This window comes from Drosophila teissieri, unplaced genomic scaffold (assembly GCF_016746235.2).
Source record: "Drosophila teissieri strain GT53w unplaced genomic scaffold, Prin_Dtei_1.1 Segkk125_quiver_pilon_scaf, whole genome shotgun sequence".
NCBI lineage: Eukaryota > Metazoa > Arthropoda > Insecta > Diptera > Drosophilidae > Drosophila > Drosophila teissieri.
The window spans coordinates 237,420-260,725 of record NW_025224991.1 but is presented as its reverse complement, the minus strand read 5'-3'; the positions used below and the strand labels follow the sequence as shown (position 1 = coordinate 260,725).

The following is a 23,306-nucleotide window of genomic DNA, read 5'->3' as shown; positions in this document are numbered from 1 at the left end:
CATGAATGAGGAATGCGAGTCAAATGTCCATACATCAGAGCCCAAACTAAAATCACCCGCCACAAATAATCCATCGGAGTCCTGCAAGTCCAGCAATAATATAGAAGATGTTATCAATGTGGGCCTGTTAAAGAGGTAGTTGGGTTCATGACATCTGATTCAGGAATAAGACGAAGGGCAGACGGCAAAATGCTGATCGCTGAAATTGTTGTTGGAAATGTAATCCAAACAGAAGAGAACTTTGATCCAAAAGAAGACAGAAGGTGGCTTACTGCGGTTTTTTTGGTGGCGTCTTGCTGGGACCGTAAAAGAAATTTTTCAGAAAAGTTAACTACCGCCAAGTCAGAGGTCTGCTTCTCCCTATGGATGAAACGACTCACTCTAACCGATTGCGGCCAAAACTCAAACAGACAGCTTGATAATGCTGTTCAGGAACACCAAGTTTAAAGTTGATAAAGTTGATTTTTAATAACTACTTTAATCAATGCCTCCGGCTTTGTGGATACCGTAAACTCGCCAATACGGAAAAACTGCTTGCTAAGAAGAACAAAAAATTGGTCCCGAGAAGACGCCAACACAATAATATGCCTTTTCTTTTTATTAAGCCGTTTATTAACCACCTTGTGACGAACTTCGGTTTTATGATCCAATAAGGGGCTGGCTTGATGACTTGTTGTTGCTATAGGGTTAGTACCTTCCTTTATCTTTTTATCATGGTTTATATTGACGTTAATCGATGATTAATTTCGTATTTAACTTAAGATAAAGACTTTTTAGTTTTTGAATTTCATCCATCAATTTTGGTGTGCGAGTCATTGATAACTACACAGCTATAACAATGCCAAAAAAGATTTGTCATGTTAATGGGTAATTTTATAGCGTTTTCTGGAAAATCAACACAAGCCGTAAGAAAAATGCGACGACAAAGGGATGAACAGAGTAACGCTTCGATGTCTCGATGTTGTGTAACAGTATCTTCGCCACTGCACTCTAAACAGGAATGAAGAGTCATATCCGAATAGAAATCGCGTGTACTCGCAACAAATGCTGATCAGAGACTGATTGTAATTGTGTTACATTGGTTGGTTTTGTTTTGTTCCTCTATTAATGTAGAATAATGGGAGTAAGAAGCGTGCACGACGCCATTCCCAGTCACCAATTTAGACATCATAATGGGACCCAAAAGCAGGCTCATCGAGTTGTTCAGCACATTTGTAATGCCTTTAAAAACAGTTGAAGCACTAGTGCTCTACAGTTTTCCTTGATGTTAAAGAGGCTTTTGACTTTATAAGTGAAAGTCCCTACTCCCGACTGGCCGATTTCCCCTTCGATCACAGTGGAAGAATGAGCTATGAAATGATATCCACACCCGTTTATTGGGTTATTGATTTGCATAATTTGTTTGAATTCGAGCCTATTAAGAACTAATGAAATAGATTCAAAGAGGGCTGGGCAGATGCCCGACGTCGGCAGCGGCGAACAGAACTAATGACAGCGCTATGGGCAGAATGCTGACCCCGTACTTTTGCATCCGCCGCTGTCGGCTGCCTAGGTCAGCGGGACTACCGTGTCACCGCTGACTTAGCGCCTCATGCCCAATGTATTCCCCAATCCCTTAGCGACTCCGAAGTCATTCATTTAGACTACTGAATTGAAGATTTGCGTCCTGTGTTGCAACATTTTTGGGCTCCATACTAACTTATATTTTAAACGTTCCGATTGGAAAATTTTGTTTTTTAATTTAATAGTCCAACTGTATTGGCCAACTATATTTTAATAATAAGAAAAAACCTTGTTTAGAAGTGAATTTATCACATAAAATTCTTTGGAGGACTCATCTATGTGGTGTTATATTTTTCTTTAAATAACTAGGCCACAGACCATTTAAACTATTCGATACGTTTCAGCGGCGGAAATATCATTCCGGAAATATCATTCCATGGCGTTTTTAAATGGCGAGGCCAATAATGTCTTTCAGCTGCTCTAGAATTCGAATAACTTTTATCAGAAATATGGAAAAAATATGTTATTTTATTTCTACTAAGCCACAATATTTTTTTTGTTTTATCTTTGAGATTTAAAAGTGTGATTTGGGTATTGGTAGCTATTCCGCAAAGTGTAGAAGCAGCGTTGTTTTATTACCAAAGTTCCACTTTTAACACATATGTTTATATCTTATTTTTCCGTTCTGCTGTTGAGGTTACCGCGGTCACATATATAAGAAGTATTTCTAATTCAGTAAAATACACGTTTTTAAAATATGGTGGACGAACAAGTAATACTTAGTAATATTTAAGAAACAACTGATAACCCTTTTATTTGTCTAGTTATCTGGAGCTTTGCGAGATTTACCAGGCAGAGTTCTAAACGTGCCTGTTGAAGAACGACAAACTTTATTTCGAAATGTATCCTCAGTTTTAAGACATTCTGGTAAGAAATTAGAAAATCGAATTAATTTTTATTCTATAATCAAATCAATTAAAATAAACCTAAATCGTATAACATATTAGTTCGTATGTACATCTTATTACCACAGTGCTTTTGTTTTTTTTTTGTAAAAACACGTCGGGCGATAATTACATACATACATTTGCTTGCAACTTTTTTAAACTAAAAAAGTAACATCAAAATGGAAACGCAGTATTTTAACTAGGAATATTGAAATATTCAATAAACCAAAACTATTTTCTTAATCATAGAAACGAAAAAAAAATATTCAACAAGAACCAAATGTGCCGGGTTTTTTTTTATCATGCTAACTTTTTATTATATCCGTTACTCGTAGAGTAAACGGGTATACTAGATTCGTTAAAAAGTTTGTAACAGGTAGTAGAAGCGTTTCCGACCTTATAAAGTATACATACATACATATCAGGATCTCTAGTCTAATCGATCTGGACATTTCCGTCCTTATAAAAGTTGAGATAAAGCGTGCAGATATTGTTATTGTTGATGTGGTTGTTTCGTCCTCGAACTCTGATTTTATAGACTCTATTATGGATCATATGGCTTATTTGCAAGTTTTAAAAGATAATTTGCTGGATAAGAAGGAAAAGTTGGTTTGGGTGATGTCTTCTGGTTCCAGCAAGACAAAAAACTCAAAGCATACTGCACGTAACGTGAAGCTTTGGTTGCTGTACAACGCTAAAAACCAGTTGCAGTCGCCGGACTGCGTAGAGCATAGAGCATCTATGGGATTTCCTGGAGCGTAGGATCCGCCTACAGACTGTAACTTAAAAAAAAAATGTTAAGGGAAGTGATTTTGAAAGAATGGTAAAACATTGCCCCGTCACCCAAAGGGGTATCCAACTTTATATTAATTTTTTATATTTTGTTAATGTATGTAATTAATGTAATTGTAATCTATTTTTCTGGCAAGTGTAGATCGTCGTTTTGCAAAAAAAAAGGATGTTTATCATTTTGGTGTGTGTCCCCAGAAGAGGGTCTTACCTTGCGCTTCTTTTTATCTTGAGGCTTATAACGAGCTATTTTCAAAATTTTGATTAAAAATAAACTGTCGAAGTTTCACGGAGGATTGCTTTCCGTTTACCAAAAACTAAATAAATGCACGATTTTTTTTAAGAACATACACGTTAGAGTCACTGTATGTGCATATAAAAAGGCAAAACATCTACTACAGTTATTAGTTTTATACCAAACATTTCCTCATCAAAATAACTGTTCAAAATACCATTTGCATTTAGCACATCCGCTTCCCAAAGTTAGACAAAGTGTCTTAATAAACAATGTACAATAAATCTCAAATGATTGCAGACTCAAAACTACGAATTTACCATTCATTTCATATAGCACCGTTAAAACTTTCAAAATGCATCTTTATTGTTTTTATAAAAATTGAGTACATTTTAAATTTATCTTTGTACATTTTTTATTAATAGTAATGGGAAAGTTTGTTAGTCTTGATAAGACTTATAACTACAAGGTGTTTATTAAATAAGTTCCACTGGCAATGATACATTACCAAATGCATAATCGCTTGCATCTGTAGGTAAATCGAACTTCTTTTTAAAATCTAGTTATGTATGACATGGATTGTTACTAATTAAATGTTTTTTTTTCTCAAACGCCTAATTATAACTAGGATCGTTTATATTTATTTTTCTTATTGTAAAGAGTCATATGTTTTGTAATAATTGCGATATTTTTTATAAATGTATAATGAAATCCAGAATGGTCTGAAAATGGTTGGAATTTGGATTGGTTTAAATATTTTCGGCTGTTATTATAAGTATGTTCTTAAAATTTAGTTTCTTGTTTTAAAAATTAAAATTAAATTTAAGATCTGATCTACGAAGATTTAATGTGGATGTTAAAAGTATAACTATGTAAATTTTTTATAAAACCCGTTCGCGGTTGCGTTTTTAAGACCAAAAGGCATTGTAGCATTTCATAACACCCCTTCTTAGTGGGGAATGTTGTTTTCTGAATAGAGTCTGAGTCCATTTTAATTTGACATAACAATTTAGACAGATCTCATGTTGTAAAACAATGTTATTTTTCTAACTTGTCGAATATTTCGTATATGTGACAACTGTATGTTTATAAGGTGTTGGATTTCATGTGTAAAAGTAAAATTGTCACCTTCATTATACTAAATGTCAAAATATTTCGCCATTAAATAATAAAGTTTAGTTTTTTCCATTATTTAAATGGAAATATTAATAATAATAATATTAATAATATATTAATATATAATATTAATATTTAATATAATTATTAAATATTTTGGTGACGGTGATGCTACCCTTGCCAAATACGATATGCCGCTGAAATGGGTATTCCAACAAGACTAAGACCCCAAGTACACCAGCAGGAAAGCCAAGGATTGGTCCCAAAATAAATCTGTTCCTATTTGGAGTGGCCTGCAGTCTCAAGACCGCAATCCCATCGAAAATCCTTCGTCAAATATGAGAAAAGCTGTTGTAGCTTATAACAACTAACAACGAATATCTTTGGGTTGTAATTAAGGCGTCCAGGAGCAAAATACCCCTAAAACGGTGCAAGGACCCGGTTGATTCCATGACAAAAAGTTGCGCACCTGTTTTTGGTAATATGGGATACACTACCTAATAATAAATTAGTGGGATAGGTGTAGTTTTAAGAAGCATACATTTGTTAAACATTGAACAAAATTTTAAAATAGAACATTTAAGCATTTTTTATGAGGTGGTGCTATTTTATTTTTCTACTAATTTTGTCGTTCTTAACAAAGTTCCTTATTTAAGATAACAATAAATAAAACAATTGTAGTTCTTTTTCATTTCCTAAGAAGTGAATTGTTTAACCTTTCTAAAAAGGTATTTCCTTTTAAACCCTAAATTGTAGGTAGGAGACTTATTCAAAGTTTTACTGGGCAAGTGCTGTTATTTTATTTTTCGCAGCTGTATAAAGGGTTTATTACTATTTTTACTATTGATTACTGTAATTATATTACAGTATTTTTAATTTTTAGTTAAATTCTATGCTTACAAAGTTTTCGTATATGTATGTAATTTATTTTTGAGTCTGTTTCAATCAGACTAAGGCATATATTCTCTATTTTTATACCCGTATTTTTTACTCGTAGAGTAAAAGGGTATTCTAGATTCGTTAAAAAGTATGTAAAAGGCAGAAGGAAGCTTATATTCTTGATCAGGATCAAAAGCCGAGTCGATATGGCCATGTCCGTCCGTAGGAACGTCGAGATCTCAGGAACTATAAAAGCTAGAAAGTTGAGATTGCAGACTCCAGAGAGCAGAACAAGTTTGTTAACACATGTTGCCACGCCTACTCTAACGCCCAAAGCTGCCACGCCCACACCTTTGAAAAATGTTTTTATATTTCTTTATTTTTGTATTAGTCTTGTAAATATCTCTCGATTTCCAAAAAAACTTATTTGCCGAGCCCATTCTAACGCCCACAAGCCGCCAAAAACTGTCTGATAGTCGGGGAACTTGACTATTGCGTTCTCTTTTTTGTTATATTTATTCCTTCGTATTATTCCTTCAGTATAATTTATTTTTAGTTAAATTCTATGCTTACAAAGTTAGCAATTATTGTTAGTTATACACTAGAAATCCTTATTTGTTTTATTAATGTTGCTTTTGAAAAGCTCGTATTAGTATACCCGTTTCTCGTAGATTAAAAAGGTAATCAATCTGGTTGTATTCAAAATAAACACCAAACACTAAGAAGGCTGGGCACAAGGCACAACATCTTTAATAATAAGTATTCCTTCGTAAATCGATGGGACTGAAATTTTGTTTTTACATATTACATAAGTTATATTTCGAATTATTTATAAGGACATGTATTTCAACATTATTTTGAAATGTCTTTATCTGGAATTCTTCTTGACATCGGTAATGCTAAAATTTTTGCGATTTTCGTGATTAATTTCTTTGATATCAATTTTATCCGGAATTACTGGGCTTTTTAAGTTTACTTTTCCTAATTTTATTGAGAATATTATATTTTCCATATAATTAATTATACCCGTTACTCGTAGAGTAAAAAGGTATACTAGACTCGTTGAATAGTATGTAACAGGCAGAAGGAAGCGTTTCCGACCATATAAAGTATATATATTCTTGATCAGGATCAGTAGCCGAGTCGATCTGGCCATGTCCGTCCGTATGAACGTCGAGATCTCAAAAACTATAAAACCTAGAAAGTTGAGATTCAGCATGTACACTCCAGAGACATAGACGCAGCCAAAACGCGCCCAAAGCTGCCACGCCCACACTTTTGAAAAACGTTTTGATATTTTTTTAATTTTCTAGTAAATTTCTATCTATTTGCAAAAACAAACTTTTTGCCACGTCCACCCTAACGCCCACAATCCGCTCAAAACCCTGCACCCCGGACCCTGGACCACGCACCCCCAAAAACTGTCAGTGTGAAAATTTATCCTTTGCACTTCCTCCAGCTGAGTAATGGGTATCAGATAGTCGGGAACTCGACTTTAGCGTTCTCTCTTGTTTTTATTCTAGTTTTGGCTATGATGGTTTCGAAAATGTGGATAGAGCTCCGGGTCTATCAATTCGTTTTGTTTAAATGTAATCTGCTTCCAGTCATCCTGTTTTACCTGCAATGGCTTTTATCGCTGACTCTTGCATGTTTATGCTCAGCATATTCCTAAGATGAGCTTGAAAGTACCCACTAAATCTATAAGTCCGGTATTAAAGACAATTGTAGCCGTTTTTTTCGAATTCGTAAAGTTTTTTTGGAGTAATATTGGTGGAGTGGTGCCCAAATTTATCCCAGTTTGTGACATTCCCATCTGTTACTGGAAAGCAATCCGAGTATTAACAGTCATTTATTTTAATAGCAGTCACCATGAAACATTCATAGGTAGAATATCAATTCCTAGCCTTAGCCTTAAAGAAAAATCATTGTTTAAAATTAATTTCATGAATGGAATTGTAGTGTTTTTATTTAACATATATTGAGAATCGATTCCAGGTCTGCCTCAATGACTTCTTCAGAGTACAAAGGATAAAGTTTATTCTTCTGGGGTTTGTTTAATATTAAGACAACTTTTTCGTCGACCTGATTATATTTATCAATCCTGTTTATCAGGGGTGCTCCGTAAAAATGCAGTTTTTTTTAATTCAGCCAAAAAACAATCAACCAAAGCAATTCCCAAGTGCTCTACAACATAAAAATATGTAGAGTGTTAAGTAAATTTTTTGGTTTTTTATTCCTTAAATAATTTTTTTAAACTTATTTTATTAATACCATGAGTTATAAACGCTAGCGAGGATTTACACCTAAAAAATTACAGTACTTGAGATTTTCACATTTGGGCTTAGATTTTACAATGGAAACGGTTCATCGCATTTTGTTCCCTCCACTATAGAAATTTTTTACCACACCTCTACCAAATACATTAGAATAACAAGATGCGTAACGCCCATACATTGGTGTGGAACTGTGCAGTATCATGTTAAAGCAATGTACGCGGTATGCGTACAAATGAGCTATTGCCTCCAGAGCTCTCCGTCTGGGTTTTAAACAAAAATTCGAGGGAGCCTTGAGTCAGCACACAAATATTGTGTGCACAAAAATTATATGGCGAAACGCATCTGGTTATTCTAATGTCTTTGCTTCTACTTTATGGGATGGGAACTTCAAGCCATATATCTGACCAGACAGTTATTTCATTTTTGTTTCAAATATTTAAGCTTTATGATTAAGCGCTGTCTTTACAGCTACTTTAAAGATGTGTTTCCATTGATCGATCATCATTTTATTTTTCTGTGACTGCAACGGGTTTTGTTTTTATTGAACAAACGAGTCCCACGACCACCTCTCCCGCCCAACCGACCTAGGGGCGCGGCCGTGTATTGTATCACTCGATTCGCGAGAAGATACATAGATGCGATGTAGGAAACAGTGAAGGACAAGGATATATATCAATATTTTGAGCCGAAAGCCACTGAAGCTATGGCTGTTACCCATCCTGTAGCTTAGGTTTTTACAAATTAAGCACACAGCTTACAATAATAATAAATAACAAAAGTAAAATCTAATTATGTGTTAAAAAAATTTGTATTGATCGCTCTAAGAGTGGCAGGATCAAAATGTCAAACTGGCCGCCTTACTCCCCGGAAATCAGCATTATCAAAAACATTTGGATACTTTTGTCAAGGAGAGTATACGAAGAAGGAAGACAATTTAGTTACCTTGGGACTCTAGTTGAAGCAATAAAAAAGGGTGGTTAAAACTTTCTACTGCGTGAAATTAAAAACACAAGAGTTGTGTTCTCCAACTATTAGATACCTATTACTCAGCTAGTGAAAGGGGAAATTTCAACACTGACAGTTTTTGGTGGTTCATAACGCTTATAACGTTAGGAAAATCGAGAGAAATTTACAAGACTAGTAAGAAAAGGAAAAAATATAACATTTCTCAAAAATATGGGCGTGACAGTTTTCAACGGTTTGTGGGCGTGGCAAAAAGTTTTTTCACAAATCGATAGAAATTTACAAGACTAATAGACTAATGAAAAAATATGACATCATTTTTACAAAGTGTGGGCATTAAAGTGGATGTGGCAATATGGGTCAACAAACTTGCGTTCTCTGGAGTCTGCATGCTGAATCTCAACTTGCTAGCTTTTATAGTTCCTAAGATCTTGACGTTCATACGGACGGATAGACGGAAATGTCCAGATCGACTCGGCTATTAATCCCGATCAAGAATATTTATACTTTATGTGATTGGAAACGCTTTCTTCTGCCTGTTACATACTTTTCAACGAGTCTAGTATACCCTTCTGGCGGGTATACCAAATATTAAAAAACTCCAAAGCAATGTCCTTTTTAATTTATGATGTTCTAGTTGTCTAAAATGTGTCAAGACAAATAAAACGGTAATTGAAAACGAACAGAAGATGTTCGCGTCGGGTACAGATAAACAATATGCAAAAGGGAATGCGAAAAAAGGCGGGGAATGTGGGTCATGCGGCAAGCGGTGTCATATTGCTGCAAAGTGTAGATAGAAAGAAAAATCATTAAAAAATAGTATAGCAAAGAGAAAATTCGAACGAAAGCAAACAAAAAGCGTTTTCGATTTTCGGTGCACATAAAAACCAAATAGACAATAATAGTAAAAGGTGCCTTGACAGAGGTCCTATTTGTGTACTGAAAAAACAATGTTTGCATCAATGCGCGATCACAAAGAAAAAATAATGTTAGCAGGTAACAATTACGTGGAAGCCGAAACTTTGTATTGAAAAGAATATTGAAAGAAGTATAGAAAAATAATTAAAGGTTTTTCAATAAAAATGAAGCGAGAGTAATATATACTAACGGAGACACTCTACTTGTTGCAAAACGCAAAAATGAATTGTATTTTTTTGAAAATTGAACTGAAAGAATTTTTGCAATGAATGTAAAACAGCATCAAATGATTAAGTGGCATAATCGGCTTGGACATTTGAATTTAAATATGTAGTTTGCATAAAATGATCAACAAAGACATAGTATATGGATTGAAAATAAAATTATTTAATATGAACGAGTTCGTGTGCGAAACGTGTGCCAAGTGCAAGATGTAAAAAATGTGAAATGATAATGAAATCTTAGAAATTATACACACGGACATATGTGGTCCAATGAACACAAAAACAAACGGTGGTGGCCGATTTTGCAACATTCATTGACGATAAAACGCTATTAGACGCGGTATTCGAAAAGTTTAAAACGTTGGTTGAGATGCCAACGGGAAAGAAAATAAAAGGGATTCGTAGCGATAACGGTCGAGAATATGTTTCGAAAAGGTTTGAAGAATACCTGGTAATACAAAGGCAGGTAACTGTCCCCTACACTCCTCAACAAAATGGAGTTGCAGAACAAGCCAATAGAACACCCATTGAAATGGCTCGTAGCATATTGGTTCATGCTGGAGTAGGTGAACGTTTGAGGAGAAGCTGTAATGACATCGGCATACTTGCGGAAAAGATCGGAAACATCGACACTGGATAACACAACACCAAACCAAATGTATCACATCTAACAGTTTTTGGTTGCAAGGCTATCGTGTTAAATAAAACACATAGCAAGAAGTTTCGTCCAAAAGGAGAAGCACACATATTGATATTAGGCATCACTTTGTTAGACAATTAGAAAAATGTTATTGATATAAAGTATGTTACAACAGAAAATATAATTTTCGATATTTATACGATAAATTTAAATAAGATCAAGCATACAAACTTTGTTAATTAGTTAGGATTAAAATGAATATAAATTGAAATGTATGTTTGTCAGAAATATGTTATTTTAAGTAATTATGTAAAGACATGTCGCCTTGAGGAGTGTTGAAAATAGAACTTCTCTGTACAATGCGAATGTCTAATACCGAAAATACCGGGATCTAATCGCCCTTCTACTTTATGCATATTTTTCGTGAGCGCATTATGAATTGCGCATTACTTATGTATTGTCATTAAGTCAGTCACAAATAAACTCTTAAACGAACATGTATACTTTTATTTAATAGTTTTAGTGGTCAAACCTATTCAGTTGAGGCAAAACAATAGGCATTTTTATTTTGTTTTTGAAAAAATAATTAAAATAATCAGGCATGCTCGATTTTTTCGATTTGTAAAACGGGCACTTTTGTCTGGCCGAAATGAAAAACAAATGCCTTTTTATACCCGTTACTCATAGAGTAAAAGGGTATACTAGATTCGTTGAAAAGTATGTAACAGACAGAAGGAAGTGTTTCCGTCCATATAAAGTATATATATTCTTGATCAGGATCAGTAGCCGAGTCGATCTGGCCATGTCCGTCCGTCTGTCCGTATGAACGTCGAGATCTCAGGAACTACAAAAGCTAGAAAGTTGAGATTAAGCATATAGACTCCAGGGACATAGACGCAGCGCAAGTTTGTCGATTTATGTTGCCCCGCCCACTCTAACGTCCACAAACTGCCACGACCACACTTTTGAAAAAGGTTTTGATATTTTTTAATTTTTGTATTAGCTTTGTAAATTTCTATCGATTTTGCAAATAACTTTTTGCCACGCCCACACTTTTGAAAAATGTTTTGATTTATTTCCATTTTTGTATTAGACTTGTAAATTTCTATCGATTTGCCAAAAAACTTTTTTCCACGCCCACAAGCCGCCAAAAACTGTCAGTGTTAAAGACTCTCCTTCGCACTTCTACTAGCTGAGTAACGGGTATCAGATAGTCGGGGAACTCGACTATAGCGTTCTTTCTTGTTTTATATCAAATCAGATCTTTTTTACTAAGAGAATAAAGTAGTTAACTCAGTGGTCTATTGATGTTAATTCCACATCCCCACAAAATCATTCTGCCACTTAGTTATTTTATAAAAAATTCCTGACCCCACCTTAGATTTGACAAACAAAATGTAGCCGTCGACAACAATTAACGTTTTGGTAAATGGTCGATAAGTCAACAAAAGCTATCGCGAAGGTTGCCATACTGTTTGTGGAACGAAACAGGCAGGTAAAAGTACTTATAAAATATAAAAGAAATCATTAATTAATTAAAAGAAGGGCCAAAAGTGTTATTTGTAATTAATGCTACTTAATTTAAGTACCCAAATGGTCGAAGTACTGTAAAAAAGTAATTCCGAACATCGGATTTAAAACAGTGAAAAAGGTGGCAACTCTAGATTTTATCAAGCCCTCAAATTTCTGCCTTCCCCTGGCTACAAATCAAGCAATTGCAAATATAAAAAGCATTATTTCATGTTGTTTGATTTAGAGAAATAAAATTAAACAGGTGTTTGCGCAGCAAGAAGCGATAAGATTCGAAACATTCCGATAGCAAAACGATTGCACAAATTTTGCGAAAACCAGAGCACCTAAAAACGAAATCGTACGATTTTGCCCAAATCCAATTCGAAAAAAAATGATTACATGCCTGAATATAAAAAACAAAACTAACAGCACCAAAAAGCTCAAAGAAGCTGGGTCCGCAAAAATCGAAATTTTGAAATTTGAAAGGTGGAATCGTTTGACCATCGTTTGACCATGTTTAACCACCAATTACTTTTTTTGACCACGTCCAGTTTTCAAGATATGAAATTTCGAAAATTTTCGAACTTAAAAATGTTGACTTTTTTGAACTTTTTTTTTTAAATCGCAATAACTTCGTTTGACCACGTTTGACCACCCTTTAGAATTTTGACAAAACTTTTAGTTTAGAAAATATAAGCACTTAAGGAATTAAGCATTTTCCATACCTCAAAACTAAATATTTTCAAACTTTTTTTTTTAATCGTTTGACCACGTTTGACCACCCTTTAGAATTTTGAAAAAACTTTTAGTTTAGAAAATATAAGCACTTAAGGAATTAAGCATTTTCCATACCTCAAAACTAAATATTTTGAAACAAAATCGTTTGACCATCCTTTAAAAATGCTTTTTATCGTTTGACCACCCTTTAAAAATTGTTTTTTTCGTTTGCCCACCCTTAAAAAAAATATTTTCGTTTGCCCACCTCTTAAAACTAAATATTTTGAAACAAAATCGTTTGACCAAAGACATTAGAATAACAAAATGCGTAACGCCATACGATTTATTTGAACACGATTTTTTCGTCGTGGCTTTTCAAGTGGCTCCAGGCTCTCTCGAAATTTTGTTCAAAAGCCAGAGAGCGGAGAGCTCTAGAGCCAGCAGCTCTCTTGTACGCCTACAGCGACAGCTGACCACTGTATTGGTGCACACGTATGCACATGCATTGTAAAAATGACAAAATATGCCCTTCATCTTAGAAGTTCTTAGTTCTTAGTTCTATATTATTTTTTATAAATTGACACCACTTATAAACTCTAGTCTTGCATTGCCTTAACATAACAATTATTCAAATTCAACACAGAAATAATAATAGCACAATCTATGTACAAAAAAATGCATAATAATTTTAAAAGATGACTTTATATTAGAATAATTGTCTTTAGAGTATTCAGCGTGCGACGTGTGAAAAATATAAGAAGACAATGATTTTTCGGTGCTTATGTCCGCACTTCGTGCTTTCTTTGTTTTAAATTACAGTAGTAATAATAATTTACTTTGTATACGTTTTAATTATTTACTGTAGTTATTTAGTCAAATTACTAGTATGAAAATTATCAATTTTCAGTATTTAAAATGCAACTAAGATTCAGTTAAATTATTTTCTTATATTTCATTTTCTTGTTTTTAAAACAGCGCGCAATTATGGGTAGGCAGAAAAGCGCGCCAATTTTTTTTGTTTTTGTTTTTATTCGTTTTCTTTTTCAATTAAAGTCGTCTTGTTGCATTGGTAAAGTACGGAAATATATTACATATTAATAATTATCAATATAAATATAAGTATGTAACCGGTAACTAATTCGAGCGGCGATTTTATCAATTGAATATTAAAAAAACTTCTTTCAAACCATAATAGTTTTGAATCGAAATTGACCAAAACATTAATCGAACTCGTTTCTTAGATCAAAATTGATTTCGGCCCGAAAATCGTCTTCTAGCAGAAGCACGCACACATACACACTATCTCCTTTAATGTTTTAACTCACACAAGTAAGACAATTCTATTTTTAGATTTTTACGCTCTCAATTTTAGGCGAGCGAAAAGAGAGCAATTTTGGTCGTCACCAAAAAAGTGGCTGCATAGTGCAAAACCAATGTATGGCCGTTACGCATCTTGTTATTATAATGTCTTTGGTTTGACCATCCTTTAAAAATGCTTTTTATCGTTTGACCACCCTTTAAAAATTGTTTTTTTCGTTTGCCCACCCTTAAAAAAAATATTTTCGTTTGCCCACCTCTTAAAACTAAATATTTTGAAACAAAATCGTTTGACCAAAGACATTAGAATAACAAAATGCGTAACGCCATACGATTTATTTGAACACGATTTTTTCGTCGTGGCTTTTCAAGTGGCTCCAGGCTCTCTCGAAATTTTGTTCAAAAGCCAGAGAGCGGAGAGCTCTAGAGCCAGCAGCTCTCTTGTACGCCTACAGCGACAGCTGACCACTGTATTGGTGCACACGTATGCACATGCATTGTAAAAATGACAAATATGCCCTTCATCTTAGAAGTTCTTAGTTCTTAGTTCTATATTATTTTTTATAAATTGACACCACTTATAAACTCTAGTCTTGCATTGCCTTAACATAACAATTATTCAAATTCAACACAGAAATAATAATAGCACAATCTATGTACAAAAAAATGCATAATAATTTTAAAAGATGACTTTATATTAGAATAATTGTCTTTAGAGTATTCAGCGTGCGACGTGTGAAAAATATAAGAAGACAATGATTTTTCGGTGCTTATGTCCGCACTTCGTGCTTTCTTTGTTTTAAATTACAGTAGTAATAATAATTTACTTTGTATACGTTTTAATTATTTACTGTAGTTATTTAGTCAAATTACTAGTATGAAAATTATCAATTTTCAGTATTTAAAATGCAACTAAGATTCAGTTAAATTATTTTCTTATATTTCATTTTCTTGTTTTTAAAACAGCGCGCAATTATGGGTAGGCAGAAAAGCGCGCCAATTTTTTTTGTTTTTGTTTTTATTCGTTTTCTTTTTCAATTAAAGTCGTCTTGTTGCATTGGTAAAGTACGGAAATATATTACATATTAATAATTATCAATATAAATATAAGTATGTAACCGGTAACTAATTCGAGCGGCGATTTTATCAATTGAATATTAAAAAAACTTCTTTCAAACCATAATAGTTTTGAATCGAAATTGACCAAAACATTAATCGAACTCGTTTCTTAGATCAAAATTGATTTCGGCCCGAAAATCGTCTTCTAGCAGAAGCACGCACACATACACACTATCTCCTTTAATGTTTTAACTCACACAAGTAAGACAATTCTATTTTTAGATTTTTACGCTCTCAATTTTAGGCGAGCGAAAAGAGAGCAATTTTGGTCGTCACCAAAAAAGTGGCTGCATAGTGCAAAACCAATGTATGGCCGTTACGCATCTTGTTATTATAATGTCTTTGGTTTGACCATCCTTTAAAAATGCTTTTTATCGTTTGACCACCCTTTAAAAATTGTTTTTTTCGTTTGCCCACCCTTAAAAAAAATATTTTCGTTTGCCCACCTCTTAAAACTAAATATTTTGAAACAAAATCGTTTGACCAAAGACATTAGAATAACAAAATGCGTAACGCCATACGATTTATTTGAACACGATTTTTTCGTCGTGGCTTTTCAAGTGGCTCCAGGCTCTCTCGAAATTTTGTTCAAAAGCCAGAGAGCGGAGAGCTCTAGAGCCAGCAGCTCTCTTGTACGCCTACAGCGACAGCTGACCACTGTATTGGTGCACACGTATGCACATGCATTGTAAAAATGACAAAATATGCCCTTCATCTTAGAAGTTCTTAGTTCTTAGTTCTATATTATTTTTTATAAATTGACACCACTTATAAACTCTAGTCTTGCATTGCCTTAACATAACAATTATTCAAATTCAACACAGAAATAATAATAGCACAATCTATGTACAAAAAAATGCATAATAATTTTAAAAGATGACTTTATATTAGAATAATTGTCTTTAGAGTATTCAGCGTGCGACGTGTGAAAAATATAAGAAGACAATGATTTTTCGGTGCTTATGTCCGCACTTCGTGCTTTCTTTGTTTTAAATTACAGTAGTAATAATAATTTACTTTGTATACGTTTTAATTATTTACTGTAGTTATTTAGTCAAATTACTAGTATGAAAATTATCAATTTTCAGTATTTAAAATGCAACTAAGATTCAGTTAAATTATTTTCTTATATTTCATTTTCTTGTTTTTAAAACAGCGCGCAATTATGGGTAGGCAGAAAAGCGCGCCAATTTTTTTTGTTTTTGTTTTTATTCGTTTTCTTTTTCAATTAAAGTCGTCTTGTTGCATTGGTAAAGTACGGAAATATATTACATATTAATAATTATCAATATAAATATAAGTATGTAACCGGTAACTAATTCGAGCGGCGATTTTATCAATTGAATATTAAAAAAACTTCTTTCAAACCATAATAGTTTTGAATCGAAATTGACCAAAACATTAATCGAACTCGTTTCTTAGATCAAAATTGATTTCGGCCCGAAAATCGTCTTCTAGCAGAAGCACGCACACATACACACTATCTCCTTTAATGTTTTAACTCACACAAGTAAGACAATTCTATTTTTAGATTTTTACGCTCTCAATTTTAGGCGAGCGAAAAGAGAGCAATTTTGGTCGTCACCAAAAAAGTGGCTGCATAGTGCAAAACCAATGTATGGCCGTTACGCATCTTGTTATTATAATGTCTTTGGTTTGACCATCCTTTAAAAATGCTTTTTATCGTTTGACCACCCTTTAAAAATTGTTTTTTTCGTTTGCCCACCCTTAAAAAAAATATTTTCGTTTGCCCACCTCTTAAAACTAAATATTTTGAAACAAAATCGTTTGACCATCCTTTAAAAATGCTTTTTATCGTTTGACCACCCTTTAAAAATTGTTTTTTTCCACCTCTAAAAATTGTCTTGTTATTAATTTTATTGTTTCTTAAAAATAAATCAATTGGAAATCTTTCTCTTTCTTACTCCCAAGAAACGATCAAAGACCGGAGGTGTCTTTGCCTATAACCAACATACACAATGTGTATGTGTATGTTCTGAAAAAATCAAATTGAATACAAAATGAAAAAACATATTTTTAATGCTTATGAAAACTCCAAATTAGGTTGGATAATAATATGGTAAAGCAAACACATATTTGTTTTTTGTTTTTTTTTTATATAATACATTTGTTTCTGGGTTGCATGTATATGAACCAGTTTGCTAGCAACGAAACGTACGACTAATTTCTAACTATGTAGCTTTTCAGTCAAACAGCAAGTTATTGCGATTTAAAAAAAAAATGTTCAAAAAAGTCAACTTTTTAAAGTTCGAAAATTTTCGAAATTTCATATGAAAACTGGACGTGGTCAAAAAAAATTAATTGGTGGTCAAACATGGTCAAACGATTCCACCTTTCAAATTTCAAAAATTTTTGCGGACCCAGCTTCTTTGACCTGCACCAAAACTTTGATTTTCAAAATAATTGATTACTTTATACAACTAAATTTATATCGTTTCAAAAATTATTGAAAAATGAAATTGAAAATTGAAAATGTGCACAAGTTGCGGTAGAAGGCCGAATTTTTTTTATTTGAAAGATAATTCGATGGCATTAATAATGGAATATAACTACGGGCAAATGGCCAACAAGTGTGTTTTTCAGAAATCGCATCCCGGAAGTTCAATTCTTGACGCACGGGGACGAATCGATGTGTGTGTATTTTGTTACATTGGCCTAAACGGCCGCCATATTTTCCTCAGTGCGCAGTCTACAAAGTCTAGGCGGTGGCCGGAGGTCCAAAAGAGTGAATTGGGTGCAAAACATCTCGATAGTATTGCACACAGTCTGATTTGATGGCCAATTTTGTGCACCATAAAACGGGCGAAGCAAACGGTGCAAAACGGTTTCACAAAGTACGTCTGATTTTCGAATTAAAATTCATCGGTTTTGTATCGCTGATCAGCTGTTAACCTATTCATCATGAATTGCCAAACCAAACTTAACCCAAAGAACTCGACGGATGTCAGCTGATATCAAAGATGGCCAAACTGAACCCTATTGAAAAAAAAACCCTATACATACATATATATATAATTAAATAATCGCAATACTTATATGTAAAAAAATAGAACTTTATTTTACTGAATGATTACAATATTATTTCTTGAGAAGAACACCGACCGATTATAATTAGGCCTCAAACTGAACTCTGATAATTACTCTGATTTGATTGACGTTCAAGCCTCGGTGTCGAGCTCTTCTAATATGGACTTTTGACTTTAGGGATCTGATCAAATGAAGAGACAGAACTTTTGAGTTGCTGACTTTAATTGTCTTTGCATTTCTGTTGGATTCAAGTGCATTCGCTCTTGGATACAAGTGCTCTTAGGTTCTTATAATTTTGTTTATTGCAATCTAAAACTTCTGTTTTTCGGGATTGCGAGTCCGAGCTTTGAACGTGGGAACATGACGATGGTGAAAGGGCTTAAGCAAGGTATGTTTAAATTAGGCAACGGATGTTTAGTCTACCAGTGGGTGACTTATCAGGAGTTTGAGTTTTTCCACTCCACCTTGTTTTAGGGATTATTTGACAGTCTTATTCTTATCTGGTATCTGTTGAGTGCATTCAGAGTAGTGTAGGGTGTGTAAGGGTGTACATTTTGTATGTGTATTGTGTAGGCATGGGACTAGTCTTAGGGACTTATGGATGTGTCACTCCCCCAATCATTGACTTTGGCCTGTACTCAGGTCGTTAAATTTGGGTATATCATAATATTGTTTTCTGGTTGAACTATTTCCTTGTCGTTATTTTCAAGGTGCGGGTGTTCTTCTTTTTATTTACAATATTTAACAATAATTTTCTTAGGTATATTTTTAAACTTATACGCTAAATACAGAGTCAAACTAATTATTATGATGACAAAAGTTGTAATGCATATAATTTGGAAAAAGGTGTAATGTTTTACATGGAATTTTATCATTTCTCTTGTTTGTAAGTGAACTATTGGTTCTAAACGTGTAACATTGTTGGTGATATAAATCGTTTGTGTAAAATCTGCCAGATTATTAGAAATTAGGAATTCATCTATTTGCATGGTACACTTTTTATACCCGTTACTCGTAGAGTAAAAGGGTATACTAGATTCGTTGAAAAGTATGTAACAGGCAGAAGGAAGTGTTTCCGACCATATAAAGTATATATATTCTTGATCAGGATCAGTAGCCGAGTCGATCTGGCCATGTCCGCCCGTCTGGCCGTCTGTCCGTATGAACGTCGAGATCTCAGGAACTACAAAACCTAGAAAGTTGAGATTAAGCATACAGACTTCAGGGACATAGACGCAGCGCAAGTTTGTCGATTTATGTTGCCACGCCCACTCTAACGCCCACAAACCGCCCAAAACTGCCACGTCCACACTTTTGTCAAATGTTTCGATATTTTTTCATTTTTGTATTAGTCTTGTAAATATCTAACGATTTGCCAAAAATCTTTTTGCCACGCCCTCTCTAACGCCCACAAACCGCCCAAAGCTGCCACGCCCACACTTTTGAAAAATGTTTTGATGTTTTTTCATTTCTGTATTAGTCTAGTAAATTTCTATCGATTTGCCAAAAATCTTTTTGCCACGCTCTCTCTAACGCCCACAAACCACCCAAAACTGCCACGTCCACACTTTTGACAAATGTTTCGATACTTTTTCATTTTTGTATTAGTCTTGTAAATTTCTATCGATTTGCCAAAAAACTTTTTGCCACGCCCACTCTAACGCGAACAAAACCGCCAAAAACTGTATGTGCTAAAGACTCTCCTTCGCACTTCGAATAGCTGAGTAACGGGTATCAGATAGTCGGGGAACTCGACTATAGCGTTCTCTCTTGTTAATTTTAATAATGTTGTTTCCTGATATTAATATTTTGTTGTTTGTACAATCTTGATTGACAACTGTTTCAGGAATATTTCATGTTAAAAGTATATTTGGTTCTATATAATTTATTTGGAAATTTCTATGGGTTTTAATGTATTTGCAGTGAGTTTGCTCTTGTTTGATAAGTCCAAAAATACATTTGTCGAATATTAATTTATCTGTATCTTTATGAAATACTTGGTTATTGAATATATAGAATTTATCGAATATTTGCTCGGTGTTAGAATATAATTATGTTCATCTGGGTACGGAACTATTTGAAATATCGGAACTCTAGTGACCTCGCTAGGAACGTGGGGATATAATCAAAATTTCGTTCGTGTCTGTCTTGAGCCAAGTTGATGTTTTTATCTTTAGCATTTTCTCCGAATTTACGTGTTTCAAATAATCGTGTTGTAGTAATTTTGGGTTCCTAATCTGGTTAATTGCATACCTAACTCGATATCTTCTATGTATTCTGTAAACTGCTATAGGTTAAATATCAGTATCGCAATTTGTTGGTTCTGTTCTTCACCTTGAGCTTATTAATTATGTCTATACCGCTGTTGATTACATCGATAATCATGTTTAGATCATAGGTTTTCACGGAGTCTTCTAACATGTTATTAATTTTTTCCTCTAGCTCGTCCATGTCGTCTTCGTCTAATGTATTACAAATACATGTATACATTATAAATATATGTCTTCCCTACTACGTTCAAAAGACCTAAAAATTCTTAATCCATTTATTTCCCGTTTTAGTTTATCTACTAAATATGGTATCTGAGGTCGTTTGCTTCGCTTACTAGATTTTCGAACATACGCATTGTCTTTGTTATGTTTATACTCAAATAGTAGAATTCGTAGCTGGTTGGAATTTACATCGTTCCGGTTTGGAATATAAGATATCCATTCTTCGCACTTATTGGGTTTACCTCGATATTGCTGCATTTGACGATGGTAATGAGTGGTAACATGCAACTAAGCATTATAAGAAATATGTTGTGTACTTGGTCTGGAATTATCGTATTTGCTCTTATTAATCTTTTTTTGTTTCTTGAATTTAGATTTATAATGAACGATTTTCCTGCAGCGGTTTGTTTCCTCAAAATGTTTACTGTCCACTTGTTCAATCCTTCCTGTCTTTTTAAACGGATTGGTGATTTTACTCTTTACGAGTGGAGCCTGTCTATATTTTATATCAACTTCAAAATCATGCCTATTCTTATTGAGATATTCGATCGTATCGATTTTGTTTAGTTCTACATTAAAGTCTGGACTGCCTGCATATAGAAAAATGTCTGCCGGAGATCGTTTGGTACTATTATGTTTAGTTTTATGATTATAGACGTATAAGATTGTTTCTTTAATATTTTGTTCACTACCGATGATTCTCAGCTTTTTATTTACGGTCTTGTGAAATCTTTCTATATCAGATGCACAATTTTTGCTGGTTGTTGTACGCCTTCGGATCTTAACCAGTTTTGCAAAGCTATGCACATAAGAGCTAAATCTTTGTCCGCTTTAATTTCCTGAGGCTTTCCCATATCATTGAATATTTTAGTAATGGCTCTTTTCGCTTCTAGCCAATCTCTACTTTTTACTTTAACTAGTGAAGCAAATTTCGAATAAATATCAATCCAAGATAGGAAGATCTGGTTTCCCGTGAGATAAAAATGTATCACGTATTTTTCCCTTGTGTTAAATATTTCTGGTGTTGTTTCATATGTCAATTTTGTGTCTCGATGTTCTGTTTTTGCCAGATTGCAGATTTCACATTCATTGATAATATTTTGAATTAGCTTTTGACTATCCGGGTAATAGTATTTTTCTTTAAACCAATTAATGGTTTTTTCTATACCTGGATGTAAAACTTCCTTATGTTTCTTTAAGATTAAATCCTTAAATTTCGCATAAATTAATATATCAATTAGCCGAAGCTAACATCTAACATGGTACATCTCAATAGTTTTGTGAAATTGTTAGGGCTTATGATTTCGGTAAATGCTGCCCTCTGGAAGATCAGAAAATCCTCATCATTAGGGAAGTAAATTACACTTTTCTTGGTGCACACATATTCCTTAATGAGAGTTTTGGCGAGTTCGTGTCATTTCTTTATAGATTATTTTAATCTTTAGTTTTTGAAAGAAGTGGTTTACACTTGTTGTGTCACTGTCGCCTTTTTCTATCTTAATTTGTCTAGATTGGTCTCTTCGTTTTGGATATATAATTTAAATTATCTTCATTAGCACTATGTATAGTTGCGTCTGCGCTGTTTGCGACTTCGCCAACCATGACTTCTTCTATCTTTGTGCGGGAAAGAGCATCCGCGACATAGTTTTCTTTGCCTGGGAGATATTTTGTTTTATAATCGAATTCATTAAGTTTGATTTTCTACCTTTGTAATTTCATGCTCGGCTCTTTGCTATTATTGAGCCATGGCTTGTGATCACTCATTATTTCCATTGGCCTGCCGAATAGATATGACCTGAAATATTTTGTCGCCCAAACTATAGCTAACAATTCTTTTTCAATAATAGCATAGTTGATTTCGTGTTCGTTCAGCGTTCTGCTGGCGTAACAAACGGGCTTATGGTTCTGTGATAGCACTGCACCAATAGCAACATTACTCGCATCAGTTGTTAGAGAAAAGGGCTTTGAAAAATCAGGGTAGGTTAATATCGGATCTGAAGTTATCAAAACCTTTAGTCTTTCGAATTATTCGATGTAGTCTTTACATTTGATATCTATTACAGCACCTTTCTTTAGTTTGAGGGTCATGGGTTTAACTACTTGGCAAAGTTAGGAATGAACATGAGATAGAACCCACATAATCCCAAAAATGATTTTATCTGTTTAGGTGTAATAGGTAACGGAAAATTTGTGATTGCATTAGTTTGGATTGGGTTTGGTTTAATGCCATTTGTTTTGACTATATGTCCCAGGAATTCAGTTTATTTTTTCATGAATTCACATTTGTCTAGCTGCAACTTCAAGTTGGCGTCTCTCAGTTTCTCAAAGTCTTTCTTTAGAGATAAAATATGTTCCTCCAATGAAGTGAAGTAAATAATAATATCGTCCAAATAGACTAAACAATCTTTGTAGATCAAATCTTCCAAAAGATTATTCATATATTTTTGAAAAGTAGCTGGAGCATTTTTTAGGCCAAAAGTCATACGTGTATACTTATAATGCCCATGCTTAGTTGAAAAAGCAGTTTTTGCAATAGAATTTTCATCCATCTGGATTTGGTGAAAACCCTTAACTAGATCAATGGTCGTAAAATATTAGCATCTACCCAATT

General features: G+C 33.8%; 1 protein-coding gene across 2 annotated transcripts in view; it reads left to right on the top strand.

Annotated features, from left to right (window-relative positions):
• The first annotated feature begins 2,165 nt into the window (after positions 1-2,165).
• LOC122625584 (eIF-2-alpha kinase activator GCN1) overlaps positions 2,166-23,306 on the top strand; it is a 34,805-nt gene continuing 13,664 nt past the window's right edge. For both annotated transcript variants that reach the window (XM_043805670.1, XM_043805671.1), the window contains exons 1-2: positions 2,166-2,275; positions 2,328-2,430. In XM_043805670.1, the coding sequence (XP_043661605.1) occupies positions 2,261-2,275; positions 2,328-2,430 (118 nt within the window). In that variant the 5' untranslated portion in view covers positions 2,166-2,260. The remainder of the gene's footprint in view (positions 2,276-2,327; positions 2,431-23,306) is intronic.